At 39.2% G+C, this 15,944-nt stretch overlaps 2 protein-coding genes across 4 annotated transcripts in view; one reads left to right on the top strand and one right to left on the bottom strand.

Annotated features, from left to right (window-relative positions):
* Wdr19 (WD repeat domain 19) overlaps nt 1–11,636 on the top strand; it is a 71,985-nt gene extending 60,349 nt beyond the window's left edge. The window contains exons 32-37 of the mRNA XM_026387374.2: nt 1,639–1,720; nt 3,127–3,277; nt 4,838–4,961; nt 5,823–5,899; nt 6,535–6,658; nt 11,475–11,636. Of these exons, the coding sequence (XP_026243159.2) occupies nt 1,639–1,720; nt 3,127–3,277; nt 4,838–4,961; nt 5,823–5,899; nt 6,535–6,643 (543 nt within the window). The 3' untranslated portion in view covers nt 6,644–6,658; nt 11,475–11,636. The remainder of the gene's footprint in view (nt 1–1,638; nt 1,721–3,126; nt 3,278–4,837; nt 4,962–5,822; nt 5,900–6,534; nt 6,659–11,474) is intronic.
* The window catches only part of Rfc1 (replication factor C subunit 1), a 108,910-nt gene that overhangs the window by 24,267 nt on the left and 68,699 nt on the right, over nt 1–15,944 (bottom strand). The window contains exons 24-25 of one of the 3 annotated variants that reach the window (XR_003300626.2): nt 15,223–15,414; nt 13,858–14,003 (exon numbers count right to left, since the gene is read on the bottom strand). Coding sequence is in view for 2 of the 3 variants with exons in the window: in XM_077803521.1 (XP_077659647.1) it covers nt 13,920–14,003; nt 15,223–15,414 (276 nt within the window). In the remaining variant the exon portion in view is untranslated. Of the gene's footprint in view, nt 1–11,706; nt 14,004–15,222; nt 15,415–15,944 lie in introns of those variants that run through there. The other 2 variants (XM_077803521.1, XM_026387384.2) reach the window with 2 other exon arrangements.

The raw sequence follows: 15,944 nt of genomic DNA, 5'->3' as shown, positions 1-15,944 counted from the left end.
CCACCATACACCATGGGATGCTGCTTGAGTCCTTTTCTTCTCCTCTGGCCCCCAGGGCTGACACCTTCCATTCCATCCAGACATTCTCCTCCCTTCTCACTGGAGAGCACCCTTGTGACTCTTCCCCTCAGCTCTAATCTCTCCCCAAGCATTTCCAAGGCTTTCTAGATCTTTGACTGCTTATAGTATCTAAAGCAAACTATCAGACCCTCTCAAGGAAGAATACATTGATGCACAAATGTTAAGGTATCTATGCCACAAAGGACTGAAGAAAGATTCATCCACACACACTTCAAGAGAAATGTGGACTTGGCTGTGGTGCGGCTTTCTCCTCAGAGCTGGGATAGGGAGCGTGGCTTAACGACAGCCTAGGACATTCAGGTGTCGGTGGCTCGGCTGGGCAGTGTTGAGACCCAGAGTCAGTGGAAGGTGGTGGAGAATGAGCAGGAAGGGCTTCCCCTGCTTCAGATAAGAGGTCAACAACAGCTAATAAAATAGAACATTCATAGCAATATATTCTAACTATGTGAATGTGATCACTCAAGAGTAGACAAAGGTGCATATTTTTGGACCAAGGTGGATTGTAGGGAACTAAGACTGTAGAAAGCAAAGCCGTGGATGAAGGGGACTACTATACTTCTCTCCATCCCCACTCTCCCACCTCTATGGGCCCCCTCACCTCACACTGGGTGATTGCAGTGGCTTTTTGGCCAGGCTTTTGCCAATTCTGCAGCTTCACCTCATCTTACCCAAACCCCTCCACCTCAGACCTTCCATCTGCCATTGCCTTTTCCCCTCTGTGTACATAAATGGAGGAAAGCCCACATGAGGCTAAAGTGCAAAGGAGGCCATCCATGAGTCAAGAAGAGAGCCCTCACACAGGAACGGGAAGCTAGCACCTTGATCTTGGGTTTCCCAGGCTCTAGAACTGTGGGGAATGGATTAGTTGTTTAAGCACTCAGACTACGGCAACCCAACTGGACTTAAGACATGAGCCTACTGATAATGATGAAATAGAAAGTACACGTACCACCTAAGAAGTCATTTTTCAAAATATGTCAGATCAAGCATCTAAATTTAACTACTATTAATAGTCCTCTAATAATGACCAGTAAGAGATGGACCAGGGATTTGAACTCATGTCAAGGGTCTAGGGCAGAGTAAAATGCATAGAATAGAAGAGGTGAGACCTAAGGCACTGTGGCAGGCAGCAGCTGTTTGAAGGAGAAGTAGTAAGGGAGAAATTGCCAGTGGTATCAGCCAAGAAAGGCTGTAAGGACCTCGTAATGGCCCTGTCCTGGGCCACAATCAAGAAGTTGTTTGGGCTAGGTGAGGTGATGCATCGCATGCCTGTAATCCCAGTTGCTCGGGAGGCTGAGGCAGGAGGATTGTGAATTCAAAGCCAATCTCAGCAACTTAGCGAGGCCCTAAGCAACTCAGCAAGACCCTGTCTCTAAATAAAATATAAACAGGGCTGAGGATGTGGCTCAGTGGGATGAGGCTCCTGAGTTTAATCCCCAGTACCAATAACCCCAGTACCAATAATAATAATAATAATAATAATAATAATAAGTTGTTTAGGGGAACAAAGCATGAATTGGGGTTGCCTGTAAGAATAAAATGTATCATTTATTTCAGATTCATGTTAAAAATGGAGATCACATGAAAGGGGCACGCATGCTCATTCGAGTGGCCAACAATATTAGCAAATTTCCATCACGTAAGTACTGTGTGAAGAGCTCACTATCCACCCGTCCACCCTAGTGCAGTTTGAGATCTATACTCACAGACTGAGCTGCCAGCCAGTGTTTTATATACTATGTACACAGGTAATCCCTGCCTGGCATGTACCAAAATTTCCAGCCTCCTAGGAAACAAATATCCACATAAACCACATTGTTTGTACAAAGATTTTTAGGCACATGGAGCCACTCATCAGTTCTGGAAATGGTGGGAACTCTCCCTAAATCCAGTTTCCCAGATACAAGTCAAGGGCCAACCGTTCAAGCAGGTCTAGACTAAGGATAAGGTCTCCAGCATGAACATGTGGCTACTCTTCTGCACACATGGGGACCATTCTCCACATGTTATAGATAAGCAAACTGGGGCAAAGAAAGTGAAAAATAACATCCATCTGCCCAAGATCACATTGTCAGTTAAAAAGTTTGATTCTGTGTTCTCAACTACAATAGGATATGTTCTCTGAAAAAGGTTCTGTAATTCTAAAAGACATGACATGACAATATTCTTAAATGGATAAGACTCTGTACCATAATAGGACAGATATCTACCTATTTTTTCCCATAATGGATCACATGTTAAATGTTTTAGGTTTTGTGGGTCCTTTGTCCCTCAACTATTCGACTCTGACATTTTTGCATGAACAATACATATATGAATGAGCAGGGCTGGGTTTCAACAGAACTATTTTTTAGACACAGAAATCTTGGAACCTCATAAAATTTTAACATGCCACAAAATATTATTCTTTTGATCTCTTTTCAGCCATTTAAAATGAAGAAACCATTCTTAGTTCATGGGTCATAACAAAGTCAGAGGGCCAGATCTGGCCTATGGGTCATAATCTCACCAACCCATTCTCTAAATGTATTTTTGTTACAGAAAAGGACTTAATACCATTTGGCAAAGGGTAGGACAGAACAAGCCCTCTCATGCATGCTGGTGGGAATGAAGCTGATGTAGCCTTTCTAGGAAGCAGTTTGTCTACTAGTAGTGAGTCATTTTTAAAAGGTCATGTTCTTTGAGTCAGTAATTCTGATTATCTGTCCTGAACGAAGAATTAGGTGCCTGCAGAAAGATTAGTGCATAAAGTTATTAACTTCCCAGACCCATTTATCAGCAATCCTGTCAGATGCAAAAAATCTCAGGTGTGGAAGGAGCCTCGTCCCAGTGTCCCAGAGCAACAAGTTAATCAAGGGAAAGACATCAGTTAGCCTGACTACACGGTGGTGTCCTTTCCTTATTAAACATATCACGTGTGGGTATTTGCAGAAAAAGCTAAGCTTGGATGAGTGTGATCCTGTTTTTCTAGCAACCAGGGATGGAGTCACGCCCGTGCCCTGAGAATGGGAGCCATGTGCTTTCTCTGTTGCATTTGTATTATAGACATTGTGCCCATCCTGACGTCTACTGTGATCGAGTGTCACAGGGCAGGCCTGAAGAACTCTGCTTTCAGCTTTGCAGCTATGCTGATGAGGCCCGAGTACCGCAACAAAATAGATGCCAAATACAAAAAGAAGATCGAGGCAATGGTCAGGTAGGCAGAGACAGTCATTTCTACTCTCTAATCCCATTGCCCAGAGGTATTTTTCAAAATGGAACTGCTAATGTGCAGGCTCAATAAGAAAATAGACAGCAGGTAAGGGATTATATTCAGCTACAAAGCACAGAAAATCTTGAAACAAGTCAGGATTTATATGACTCTTGCACAAGGCATCATGGTTCAGGGCTGGTGTCACTGTGTCCTGATACCACCAAGCACAGATCCAGCTGTGCTATCCACAAGATGAAAGTTTCCTCCTCTTGATTGCAAGATAGCTGCCACACCTACAGACATCACATTCCCATTCAAGGAGGGAAGAAGTAAGGGAATTAAAGGAAGGGCCTTTGCCTGGTTATTCAGAAAGGCATTGTCCTCAGGACTCCCAGTTTACCTCCTTAGCCAGCTCTGCCACACAACATACTGCCGAGTGAAAACAAGTTCTCTTACCAAGGAAGGAGAGAATGAATGGCTACTAGCAAGGAGCATCTGCCAGGGGAATAAATAAACTAGTGGACATTCTCAGTGTGAGAAACTCTGTAATAGCCCTTTGCCAGTCGAGTCCAAATCCTGTGCATTTTCAAAGGCAAATAAGGCATGTCCTCGCTTCAGAAAGGAGGCTAGTGGCCTGGTCAGAAAACTAGGAAAAGGTAGCAATACCATCTACAAAAGGAAAGATTAGTTGCGATCATGCAGCAGTTCTAAACAACTTGTCCAGAGTAGTGATGACACTTAGGATACCAATTAGTCACAGTATGACCAGGGACCCAGCTGTACCAGAAACGTGACCCAGGCCTCAGCCAAGGAAAATGGAAGCAGGTAACACTTCAGTTTCAGATGGCCCTGGGGCCATCCTCTCGGCAGAGAACTTTTAAACTGGGTGGGCCTACCTGAACACACCCTTTTTTAAAAGCTAACAAGTTCACACCAAATCAGTCTGACCCAGTACGCTTTCCAGCGTGGAAGGGGAGAACTGCAAAATGGAGGACAGGTAGAGCAGGCTGGCCAAGGCCCTGGCTTTGAGGAGACGATTGTCATTCTCCACACATGAGTGAGTGGTCCACAGCTGTGTGGTCTAAAATGGTACCCACTAGCCACATATGGCTCTTTAAATTTAGATTAATTAAAATGGAAATAAACTTTGAAACTTAGTTCCTCACATATATGAAGTATATGACTCGTGGCCACAGTACTGGACAGCACAAAATTAGAACTCTCCCATTGTCACCAAGTTCTGTTGGAACAGTGCTGGAGAGCCGTTAAAAAAACCCTTCAGCTACACAAAAAGGAAAAGAGGGAAAATATCAAGCTCACCGCTGCAGTGACACAGCAAGTCCTCCCTGTGTCTGTGAACTCTTTAACTCCTGAACCTGGGCAATCCTGGGTTCTCTCTCTTCCCTACAGCGGGATCAAGGGTGGCAGGGAGCTGAGAAGCATCTCCAATCTCTGCCTGCCTGTGAAGAAACTGGTAGTTACACAGTCCTTTCCAAGTGTGCTTTTTGCTATCCATGTTCTATGAAATGTGTTTGTAAATGACATGTGATGGTTCCTCCACAGGAGACCTGATACATCTGAGACAGAAGAGGCCACAACCCCGTGTCCATACTGCGAATTTCTTCTCCCGGAGTGTGAACTACTCTGTCCTGGATGTAAAAACAACATCCCCTATTGCATTGCAACAGTAAGTTTCTTTATGATAATAGTTTCCCTTTTCATTTGAATACTTGATATACTTCTGCATTTTCTTCATTTCTGAAATAATCCTATCCTTCCAATTTCCTGCCACACTTAGCATACAATTTCATGGTCAGCAAAGTTGGAAGTTATGTTCAAAGCATATGTAAGCTAGGGCACTGGCCAGAAGGCACTGCAGGGCAGCTGGGCAGATGAGGATCGGCAGCTGTGGACTCAAAGTTTTTCCTGACACTCACTAGACCACAACATGGTGCCATTTCCTGTACCTTGCTACACGCATCTGTAATAAGACCTTCCTACTGAGATTGACTAGACTGAAAAGATAACATGTCCTAACAAGGTCTTAAGACAACATCTGACATGCTGCAGCATTTCATAAATGGTAGTTTAGTGTTGTTGTTGTTGTTGTTTTAATAATTGTGGGGGGGTTAGCCTTTATTTATTTATTTTATGTGGTGCTGAGGGTTGAACCCATTGCTTCACACGTACTAGGCAAGCGCTCAACCACTGAGCCCCAGCCCCAGCCCACTGGTAGTTTTTATTAAAACCAACTGTCAAAAAATTATTTGTTCATCACTGGGCTAATGTAAACTCTGTTTTAAAGGAAAATAAATTCAGGTAATGATGTAAAAAAAACTGAAGATTATTCTGTCTTTAAACATGAATCTGGTAAGTAAAACCTAGCTTTAGTACTTCTGATACCATCTCTTTCTAGGCAATTACACACCTATAGGAAATAGCAATGATTTTATAATTTAGAGGCCTGGCTTTAATTGTAATTGTTATAATTTAATACTGGGATTTTTAAAACAAAGATGAATTTTACTCTTAAATGTACTGTTTCCAGGGCCGGCACATGTTGAAAAATGACTGGACAGTGTGTCCACATTGTGACTTTCCTGCACTATATTCAGAATTTAAGATGTAAGTGTGCATCCTTTCACAGTCACAATTTTATATAAAAACAGGCCTTTTTTTTTCACTTCTTTATTCTGAAGTCTCCTTATGTTTCATGTTCCTAAATACCCCTAAAGACCCAAATTGTCTTCTTGAAAGAAACTTCTATGACCTATGGACCATTATCTTTAAGAGGATCTTTCAATAGGCATGGTGGTGCCCACCTGTAATCTCAGTGACTCAGAAAGCTGAGGTAGAGGCTGAGGCAGGAGGATTGCAAGTTGAAAGCCAGCCTCAGCACCTTATTGAGAACCTGTTCCAAAATAAAAAATAAAAAGGACTAGGGATGGGATGTGGCTCAGGAAAAAAGAATAATCTTTTATTATTATTGATTGACACAGTATCTCAAACTTCACCTACTGAGTTGCTTAAGCACCTTGCTTTTGCTGAGACTGGCTTTGAACTCATGATCCTCCTGCCTCAGCCTCCCAAGCCACTGGGATTACAGGTGTGCACCACCACACCTGATAAATATTTCTAATTCTTAAATTGCATGAGTTATGAGGTAAAGATAGAAAATAGCTGCTTTTTACACTAGAATTACCCAAAGGTAAAGGAATATTGTACAACTACCTTACTCTGAATTTCCTTCCCCAAAACAGCATGTTAAACCATGAAAGCACATGTCCTATGTGTTCAGAAAGATTAGATTCTGCTCAGCTGAAGAACATTTCAGACTGTACCAAGTACCTGCGAACAGAGATGGAATAGTGGGAGCACGTGCAGGTAAGGGCACCATTTTCTCATGTTCCAGAGCACACACAGCTGGTACTTGGTAATGGCATTCACTTCTTTTTGTGAATCATGTCTTTTTAGATCTGAATAATTGGACAAGAAACCTTTGATGTATTTTTTTAATGCTAAAATGCAGGCAATATAGTTGCCAGTGACAAAAGTTATTTGGCCAAGGAGAATCACGGAAAGCAACTAGAACTCACTGTATCAAGTCACATAGAATTCTTTCTAATCAATTCATTAAAACTAGAGCCACCTAATGAAAGTGGATATTACTTTTATAATTCAGGAGAATATGCTCTAAAAAGTTTTGGCTTCCAGAGATTTGAAAAAATCCCATTTGTTTTTCTTTCCAAGTCTCAGTTTTGTTAAGTGGAAGCTACACATACTTGTGCTGTTCTCCATTGACAAGGATTTACTCACATGGCTACATAGTGCAGAAGGAGGAAGGAAAATGTATAGTCTCTAGCTTGGACGCCAAAAGCCCTACTAAAAATCATGAGATTCTTTAACTAAAAGAAAATATTCTTTTATTATAATTGACACAGAATCTCAAACTTAACCTTAGGAGGAAACTCCAGGTCTTCCCTACCTTTCTCTACCTCTGCTAGGGGCAGCTCCCTCCACTCAGCTGGTCAGGATGTGAACTGGAGAGGTGACCTTGATTCATCTCACCCTTACCCCCACCCCATCAGTCCACCTCCAGCATCTAGTTCCCTTCCTAAACCCATCAGTGGCTTTAGAAGAGCCTACAGGTGGTGAGCTGGCCCCAGCCTCCTCCTCCTGTCTCATCTCAGATTATTCCTCTTGCTCACTATGCTGCAGCCCATTGACCTTTCTGCTGTTCTCCAATACTCCAGACTCTTCACAGGGGATTCACCATCTTCCATTCCCATCAGCAATGTACGAGGCTCTAGTTTCTCCACATGCTCACTCATACCTGTTACCATCTGCCCTTTGATTGCAATCATCCTGCTGGGTGTAAAGTAATATTTCATTAGATCTTGATTTACATTTCCTTAGTGGCAAGTGATGTGGAATCTCTTTCCCTGTTTATTTCTTTGAAGATATACAAGTCCTTCGCCCATTTATTTTGTTGTTGAGTTATGAGTTCTTTTAGAATATATTCTAAATACATTTTATCAGATATGATTTGCAAATACTTTCCTCCTGGGATTGGTTTGTTTTCACTTCTTTAATATCACAAGTTTATTTTGTGAATTCCAATTTCTTTCTTTCTTTGACTGCCATCATATCTAAAAAACTATTGCTTAATCCAAGGTCATGAAATTTACACTTACTATTCCTTTTATGAATTCATAATCATTACTCTTACATTGAGGTCGTCTTTGACCCATTAAGTGGTATGGATCCTCCTCCTTTTCTGTGTAGATAATCCAGTTGTCCCAGATATTCATTGAGAAGACTCTTCTATCTTCACTAGCACTGGGTTATCTGTCTTTTAACTTTTTACTATAGTGAAACAAATTGATATCTATAATCATAGGGGTTGTTATCTTTTTGAACTGTCAAAATTATTTATTCTAGTCACAAATTGTTCATCAAACATTTTGAAAATATTTCCTCCCACTCTGGCTTTCTGCTTCTGAATGGGCATTTGGATAGCAGATATTAATGAATTTGTTTATCAGTTCTTCAATTTCATAGTTATTCTGTGTCCTACCCTTATTTTTAATTGCTCATTGAAGTTAGGAACACATTTTCCTGTTTTCTTCTAGAAACTCTAGTTCTGTGACTCATCTTGAGAGGATGTTTGTCTATAATGAGGAGAGGCTGTCTCACCCATCCCCCCACACACATACCAAGTAGATAGATTCAGTCTTCTAGTACCATCTGTTAGCAGGTCTTTCTTTCCCTCGTTGAACTACTTGGATGCTTTTACTGAAAAATCAGTTAGGTTTCAATTGTGTCTGTCTTTAGACTGATGGATTTGTTCATTATTTTAACACTACATTGTTTCAATTATTTTAGGTTTATAGTGGTATATTAAAGTCTTGAAGTACTGTGGATGCTCCAACTTTTATTGTTTTTTCCCAAGATTATTTTGTCCACTCTTGGTCTTTTTATCTTTATAATATCTTAGTCAGCTTGTCAAATTAAGATTGGGATTTCCTTTAGTTGCTGCTGCTGTACAGCATCCTAAAACAACATACACTTATTATCAGTGAGTCAGTGTCTAAGCATAGCTTTTTAGCTGGGCCTTCTGCTCAGGGTCTCACAAGACTATAGTCATGATGTTGGCTGGAACTCATGGGCTTCAAGTCCTCTTCCAGGTTCACCACTAGCAGAATTCTGTTGTTCATGATTGGAGAACTGAAGCCCTAAGCACTTAGAGGTAGTTTCCTAACACATGAAATTATGTTTCAAAGCCCAGCAAAGGAGCATCTCTCCAATGTACAACTTCCCTTCAGGGAAAGTCTAAACCCTCTTAAAAGGGCTTACCTAATTAGGTCAGGCCACCTAGGTTAAAGTCCTATTGATTAATTCAGTCAGCTGACTGGGGACCTTAACTGCACCTACAGAATCCCTTATGTAATATAGACAAACATGGTTATTTCCACAATCACAAGCCCTTCCCCGCACTTAAGAGCCAAGTACCATATAGATAGGATGTGTACACTGAGGATGGGAATCTTGGGGGTCACTCTAGAATTCTGCCTGCCAAAACTACATTGATTCTGAAGACCATTTTGAGAACTGACATCTTTAATATATACCAATCTACCAATATAGCCCTACATTTATTTCAAAATCCTGAAATTCCTTTTGGAATTTGAGACTTTGATATGGAATTTTTTATTTTCAATTGATATGGAAAAATGCAGTGGATTTTCGTATCCTGACCTTGCATCTTGCAGCCTGCCTCCTACCCTAGTACTAGGGATTGAACCTGGGGCCCTCTACCACTGTACCCGCAGCCCTTTTATTTGGAAACAAGGTCTTACCTAAATTGGCCAGGCTGGCCTTGATTTAGCAATACCCCTGCATTAGCCTCCCAAATAGTGTGATTACAGACATGTGCCACCATAAATAAACATAAATTTATGTTTTATGTCATAGTGTATAGTCTTTCAGACTGTCTATGTAAATAAGCATGTCAACAGACAAAAAAATTTTTCTTCCTTTCTAATATTTATGATTTTTATTTCTCTCTCTTCCCATATTGCATTAGCTAGGATCTCTAGTACAATGCAACATCTTTGTCTTATTTCGGGTATTGGGAGAAAGCATTCAGTATTTGACCATTGTGATTAGTTGTAAGGTTTTTTTAAGAGAGGCCTTCTATGGGGCTGGAGTTGTAGCTCAGTGCTAAAGCATTTGCCTAGCATGTGTGAGGCACTGGGTTCAATTCTCAGCACTACATATAAATAAAAAATAAAGGTCCATTGACAACTAAAAAAAAAAATTTAATGAGAGGTCTTCTATCTTAATTACAAAAGTTTCCTTTTATTCCTAGTTGGCTGAGTTTTGAATTTTGTCAAATGAATTTTCTGTATTAAGATGATAAATTTATCCCCCTTTATTCCATTAATATAAATTATATTTATTTTTAAGTGTTAAAATCAACTTTTATTTAGGGGATATATTCACTTGATCATGATAATTTCCCTTTTTATGTATTTCTGGATTATTTTGCTTATACTGAGAATACTGTGTCTAAGTTTATGAAAGATATTGGTCTGTAATTTTTTTTTGTTCTAATTTCTTTTTCAAGTGTTATGTTGAATTTAGGTGTACTGTTTCATTACTTTTGTCTTGCCTTCTATTCATATAATCCAATTCTTTTTTTTTTTTTTTTTAAGTATTTCACTTGATTCCTCTGTTGACCTTTTATCTATATACCTTTGCAAAACTTTTTACTTGGTCAGTAGCCTATGTCACAAATATACATACATACACAGATACATACACACTTATAAACCTTATAATATTATTTTCCTTTATCATGTCTTAGAAATTACAGGAAAAAATATGGATATAGCCTTATGCTTGCCAACCTATTTGCCATTTCCATGATATTCTTGCATTCCTGAATCCAGATTTCCACATGGTATTATTTGCTTTCAGCCTAAAGAATTTCCTATAGCACTTCTTTCAAGTTCAGGTTTGTTAGTGACTATTTCTCTCTTTACTTTCCTTCAATTTTGAAGGATATTTTCACTTGATAAGGAATTCTGGTTTGGGGGTTTTGTTGTTGTTTATTTCTTACAGTACTTAAAAGATACTTGTCCAATGTCAACCATCGTTGTTCCCTGTGTATACCACTTTCTCTGTGGCTGCATTCAATATATTCTCTGTTTTTAGAATTTGACTATTTGACTAGGTGTGTGTGTTTTTTTTTTTAAATTTCTTTTAGTGAATGTCTTCAGTGAGTTATGATTATGCACTGTCTTTTTAAAAAGTCACTGTGTCTTTTAAACAATGAATATTGGTTGAAGCCATTGTTCACTGGTTCCTTTAGATAAGCAATCTTTAACTGTTTATATATGTTCTCTGTAGTTTGCTGAGGATTCACTCTGCATTTTCTCATTCTTCCCAGTATGGCCGTCATCAGCATCAGCATCAGCATCATTCTCAATTTACAATAAAGGCTTAGAAGCTTGCCACACATTAGTCAGTTACAAGGCCAGTACTGAAACTCAATACTGATTATAGATTGGAAATTTCAAGCTTGAATGTAGTGTTCTTGTTCCATAGTTCAGAAATAAGCAGAGAATGTGGCTTGATTATTAAATGCTAGTAATTACCTGAAACCCTTCTGAAGGCATGTGTTTGTCTTTTCTAGATACAGTGTTCCTGAGAAGACAGTAATTTTTCCACAGGAGACTGTTTCCACCCCAATGGACTTAAGAGATGATTCTTCATAGATACACAAAAAAGAAACAGAGGTGACCTCTCCAAGTCAGCACTTGGCAAAAATGACATATAATAGTGTTGTTTATTATACTTTGTATATTTCCTCTTCAAAGTTTTACATTTTAATAGTAACCTATAACGTAATTGTAAATACTTAGTTTTTGATTACTTTTATATTTTGAATATCTCCTTTAAAATAAAATTATTGACTAGATATTTGTACTGTTTTCTTGGCGTTAAAGACAGAAAGAGAGATAATGAAGGTAGCTTTCAAGCACATTGTGAAGTTTCGATAGTACATATATATTAAGTGTAAAAAATCATGAAATATGTTCATACAAATCAAGGCTTTTAGCAGAATCAGTCCCAGAATCAAAACACAGTAAAATTTTTGTCATTCTACTGCACACTACGGAATTTGTCACAAATTGTTTGACTTCTCCTAAAAACACCCATTACTTGGAATCTTTCCCAAGGCGGTGTGACAGTTCCTTCCTCGTATCATGTACACCACACAAATAAGCTGCAAGGGACCATACTTTTCCTGCAACTTCAGTATATGCTTCCTTGCCATCCTAGCCAATGTCACCAAAGTCTAAACAGCTAACAGAAATGAGTCACCTCTGAATAAATCACACAGTTTTACATTTATGGCCTTCCTAAGCTGAGGCGAGGGCCCACAGGGCCAATAATGTTTTATAGCATCTAAGCAGCCTGCCTGTATGATGCTTCCAGCTTTATGACCTGTCCTTCCCTCCTAATGGCCAGAAGGACAAGCCAGAGGCCTTTGGCCAAAGTGATTCAATACAGTTTACTAACATAAAACCCACACATAATCCCCCACTTATGAGGACAGCAAAGAAGAATTAGACCTACACTGTCATCCTCATATATTAAATAGCACATTGATAATTTCTAAAATAGATGTTCTTGTACACATGTTTAGAACTTCATAATGAACTTGTAAAGGACACTATTTGCTCTGGCTCCAAAGAGGCCCTTTCCAGAGTGTACAAAATAACTGGGCAGACATGACTTGCTATTCAAAAAGAATAGAAATGCAAGAATAATATGCATGAGAAGACCATCTTCACCCTACTAGTGAAATAACTTTCACTGAAATTGAAAAGTTCCAAGCCTGGCTTTAACAAAGAAGAGCATGGCTCAGTGGGTAAAGGCTTAAGGCAAAATTTTATTTTCATAATGAATTAATCTCCATGAAAGATACTTAAAAAGTCTCCAGAACTTTGTCCAATCTCCCAAACAAGATTATCAGTCCTTGAAGGCAGGTTAACACTATCCTTATTTTATATTCCTTTTAGCATATACCTCACAGAGGCAGCGCACACCTCTGAGCATTTCTGACAAGATCAAAAAAATAGCTAGAAAACTAAATTCCAGGTTAGATCCATAACCTTCAGAGCCACTGGCAAGCATATCTCTAGGTACAGCCTGAAGTTCCAACAGATCCATCACAGGACAGAACCCCATCTACAGCCAAAGTAAGCCTAAGAAACCCTGCCTGAGCCCTACTGGTTTGAACCTAATGAGATGCACAAAGGCGGGCACGTCTGGCAATCCTAGGGCCCCACCCTCTACTAGCAACAAAGAGGGCCTCTCCATGAGAGAGGTGCATGACTGTGGTCAGCACTGGAGGGAGAGAAGCTGGAAATTCCAGCTCTGGCTCTTCAACTACCAGTCATGTTTCACACAACTGGTTAGTACGGAATATAATGAGCTTTTAATCCACTCATTTGCAAACTAATAAGGAAAGTAATATACCAACATACTATTTTGCTGTACAAGATGACAATCTTGAGAAAAATTTATACATGTATCATGTGGAACATTTTTATTCCTAATTTATACTTTGTAAGATGCTTGACAATGTACAAAGAATACCCAGTTCTAGGTGGTGAATGTTTTGTATTGATTTATTTACAAAATTTCACCACATAATAAGAACTACCTTTAAAAAAAATCAGCATTGGTCCTATAAAGGCCATTAGGATAAATTCTTAAACCTACAAAAGACACCTTCGTACCACTGCTCCCAGGTTTATCATTGTTAATGAAAATCTGGCACGAAAGCCCACATGCAGTTTCTGGTTCTAATTATACACAGTCATCTGAAGTACAACAATCTAATTAGATTGGCAGGAGACAGTGGAGCACCCACATAGTCCTACAGACCTCTATGAGAGGTGTGCACGAGCCTACCGGTTACATCCCAGCTGTGCTGCCTTTGGAATGGGACCACCATGTCACCCCATTATGCTAAACATGGCTCCCCTGGAAAAAATGAGGCTTACTCTAGACCAGCTGGACTGGTCAGGAGGGTAGATAAAAAGTGGCTGTTGGTGAAAAAATGGTTTCATTTCTTCAAACTTTTTCCTTTTCCTTTTTTGGACTCCTTATCTTTTTCTGGTTTTGAAGGCTTTGGAGATTTTGTCTTTTTCTGTTGGAGGGAAAAGATGCACAAAATAGTTAGAGCTGTGTTCATGAGTAAATGAAACAAGCTTCTCTCTACAATAAATCTCATCTTTATCTGCAGCTGAATTTAAAAAGAAGAGAGGCTGCAAACATCTAGATCTTGAACTACTGCTGCCTCTGATGAGCTTGCCTCTAAGCAACAACTAGGCTAGTTAAACTTTTCAAAGACAGCAGTTAAAACTGAAGCTATCCATCTAAAACTAAGATACATTCCCCATGGAAGGCAAAATAAGCAAAAGTTAATTTACAGATAAGTTTTTTTGTTAGTTTTTTGTTTTGGTACCAGAGATTTGAACCCAGAGGCACTTAACCACTAAGCCACATCCCCAGTCTTTTTTTTTTTCCTTGTGAAAGCAGCTCACTAAGTTGCTGAGGCTGGCTTTGAACTTATAAACATCCTGTCTCAGCCTCCCAGGTCACTGGGATTACAGGCATGCACCACCATACCAGCCAAATATGGTAACGCTTACATGAAGAATTTCCTTTTTAGTTTCAGACTGGAGATCTAAACACACTCATTTTGTAAAGGCGGAAGAGGAGAAAGGTAGACTACATCTTATGTCTAAATAAGGCAGAACAAGATTCATGGAAAAGATCACTATTCCTACTTTGCATATACAACACAAAAATAAGAGGCAAGGAGCACACACACACCAAAGGACAGAGGAGGACACAGACTAGATTCCTTTGCCTTGGTCAGCTGTCAATACTGAGCTGATACCATGACTAATTGTACTCTTTCCTAGCCAATGACAAGGAAAGATCAAGTTAGCTCTGAGAAAGTTCTACAGGCAATTCAATGACTACAGCAAAACACATATAACAGAAGGGCAAAATGTGTTTGTTAAAAATGTGTTTCCATCTGCAGCAAAAATGTGTGTGTACAGATAAGAAAGCATATACCAATGGCCAAATACATAAAAAATCCAACTTTTCCTTAGAAAATATATGACCATCCATATAAATGGCCTATTTTCTTAGCATTTGGCTCTTCCACTATGACAAGGAGCTATTTATAAAAATAAAATCTATCCCTTCACCACCCTAAGCCACAATAAACAAAACATTGGAAACATTGTCAGCTTACCCTGCCACTTGCTATAGGCTCTATTATTTACAAGGCAAGTGACACAAAGAAAAGAACATCTTTTTTGAAGTTCTCCCATCTATTACTTAAATACTACCTTGATCATAGCGTCAGTCTCTATAGCATCTTGGTCTTTCTCCTCAGACTGAGAGTCATCTTCATGTAATTCTTCATTGTATTCAGAATCTAGTGCTGAGCTCGTGCTGGGTCTAGATGTCTTTATTACCTGAAGTGAATATGGGGTGAGGTGGGCTTCCTTATTGTAAGCTCTTGTGAAAGCTGCTTTCACCTGCATAAAAGGAGCAGAGGGAGACTATTAAAAATCTAATTGCCAAACAATTCCTTAAACTCCATAAGCCTAATGCTTGCAGAGGTATTGGAAGCCCCTTGAAATTATCGGCAAAATATTCATGTATGCGTATGTAGATGGAAATATATGTATTTTTCCATGAAGACGGTCCACATTTTTCATGACATTCTTAATAGAGCCCTAATCAGTATCGGGAACTTTAGGCATTTTTTTTAAAAAATGACTTTAAGTCATATTTGAATATTGAACACTCTCCACACTTCTACTAAGTATCAAGCAAAGTTAGTCTATGAATCAGTAAATCAAAAAAGGCTCATTATAAGGTACAAGTTGGCCTTTACTACAAAACACTGAAGTTTCCTTTAGCAGAATACTACAAATACTGGTAACTTAAAAGCCTTTAACTTTTAACTTCAAGCTTCTAAACAATTCCAGAATAATTCCATGAATTTAGTAATAACTAGTCAGATCAAAATTCTAGAGAAAACAAACCAGAGTGTTTTCTAAAA

The sequence above is a fragment of the Urocitellus parryii genome, chromosome 10, assembly GCF_045843805.1.
Source record: "Urocitellus parryii isolate mUroPar1 chromosome 10, mUroPar1.hap1, whole genome shotgun sequence".
In the NCBI taxonomy this organism is placed as follows: domain Eukaryota; kingdom Metazoa; phylum Chordata; class Mammalia; order Rodentia; family Sciuridae; genus Urocitellus; species Urocitellus parryii.
The sequence above is the reverse complement of the archived record's forward strand: the minus strand, read 5'-3'. Positions and strand labels throughout refer to the sequence as shown.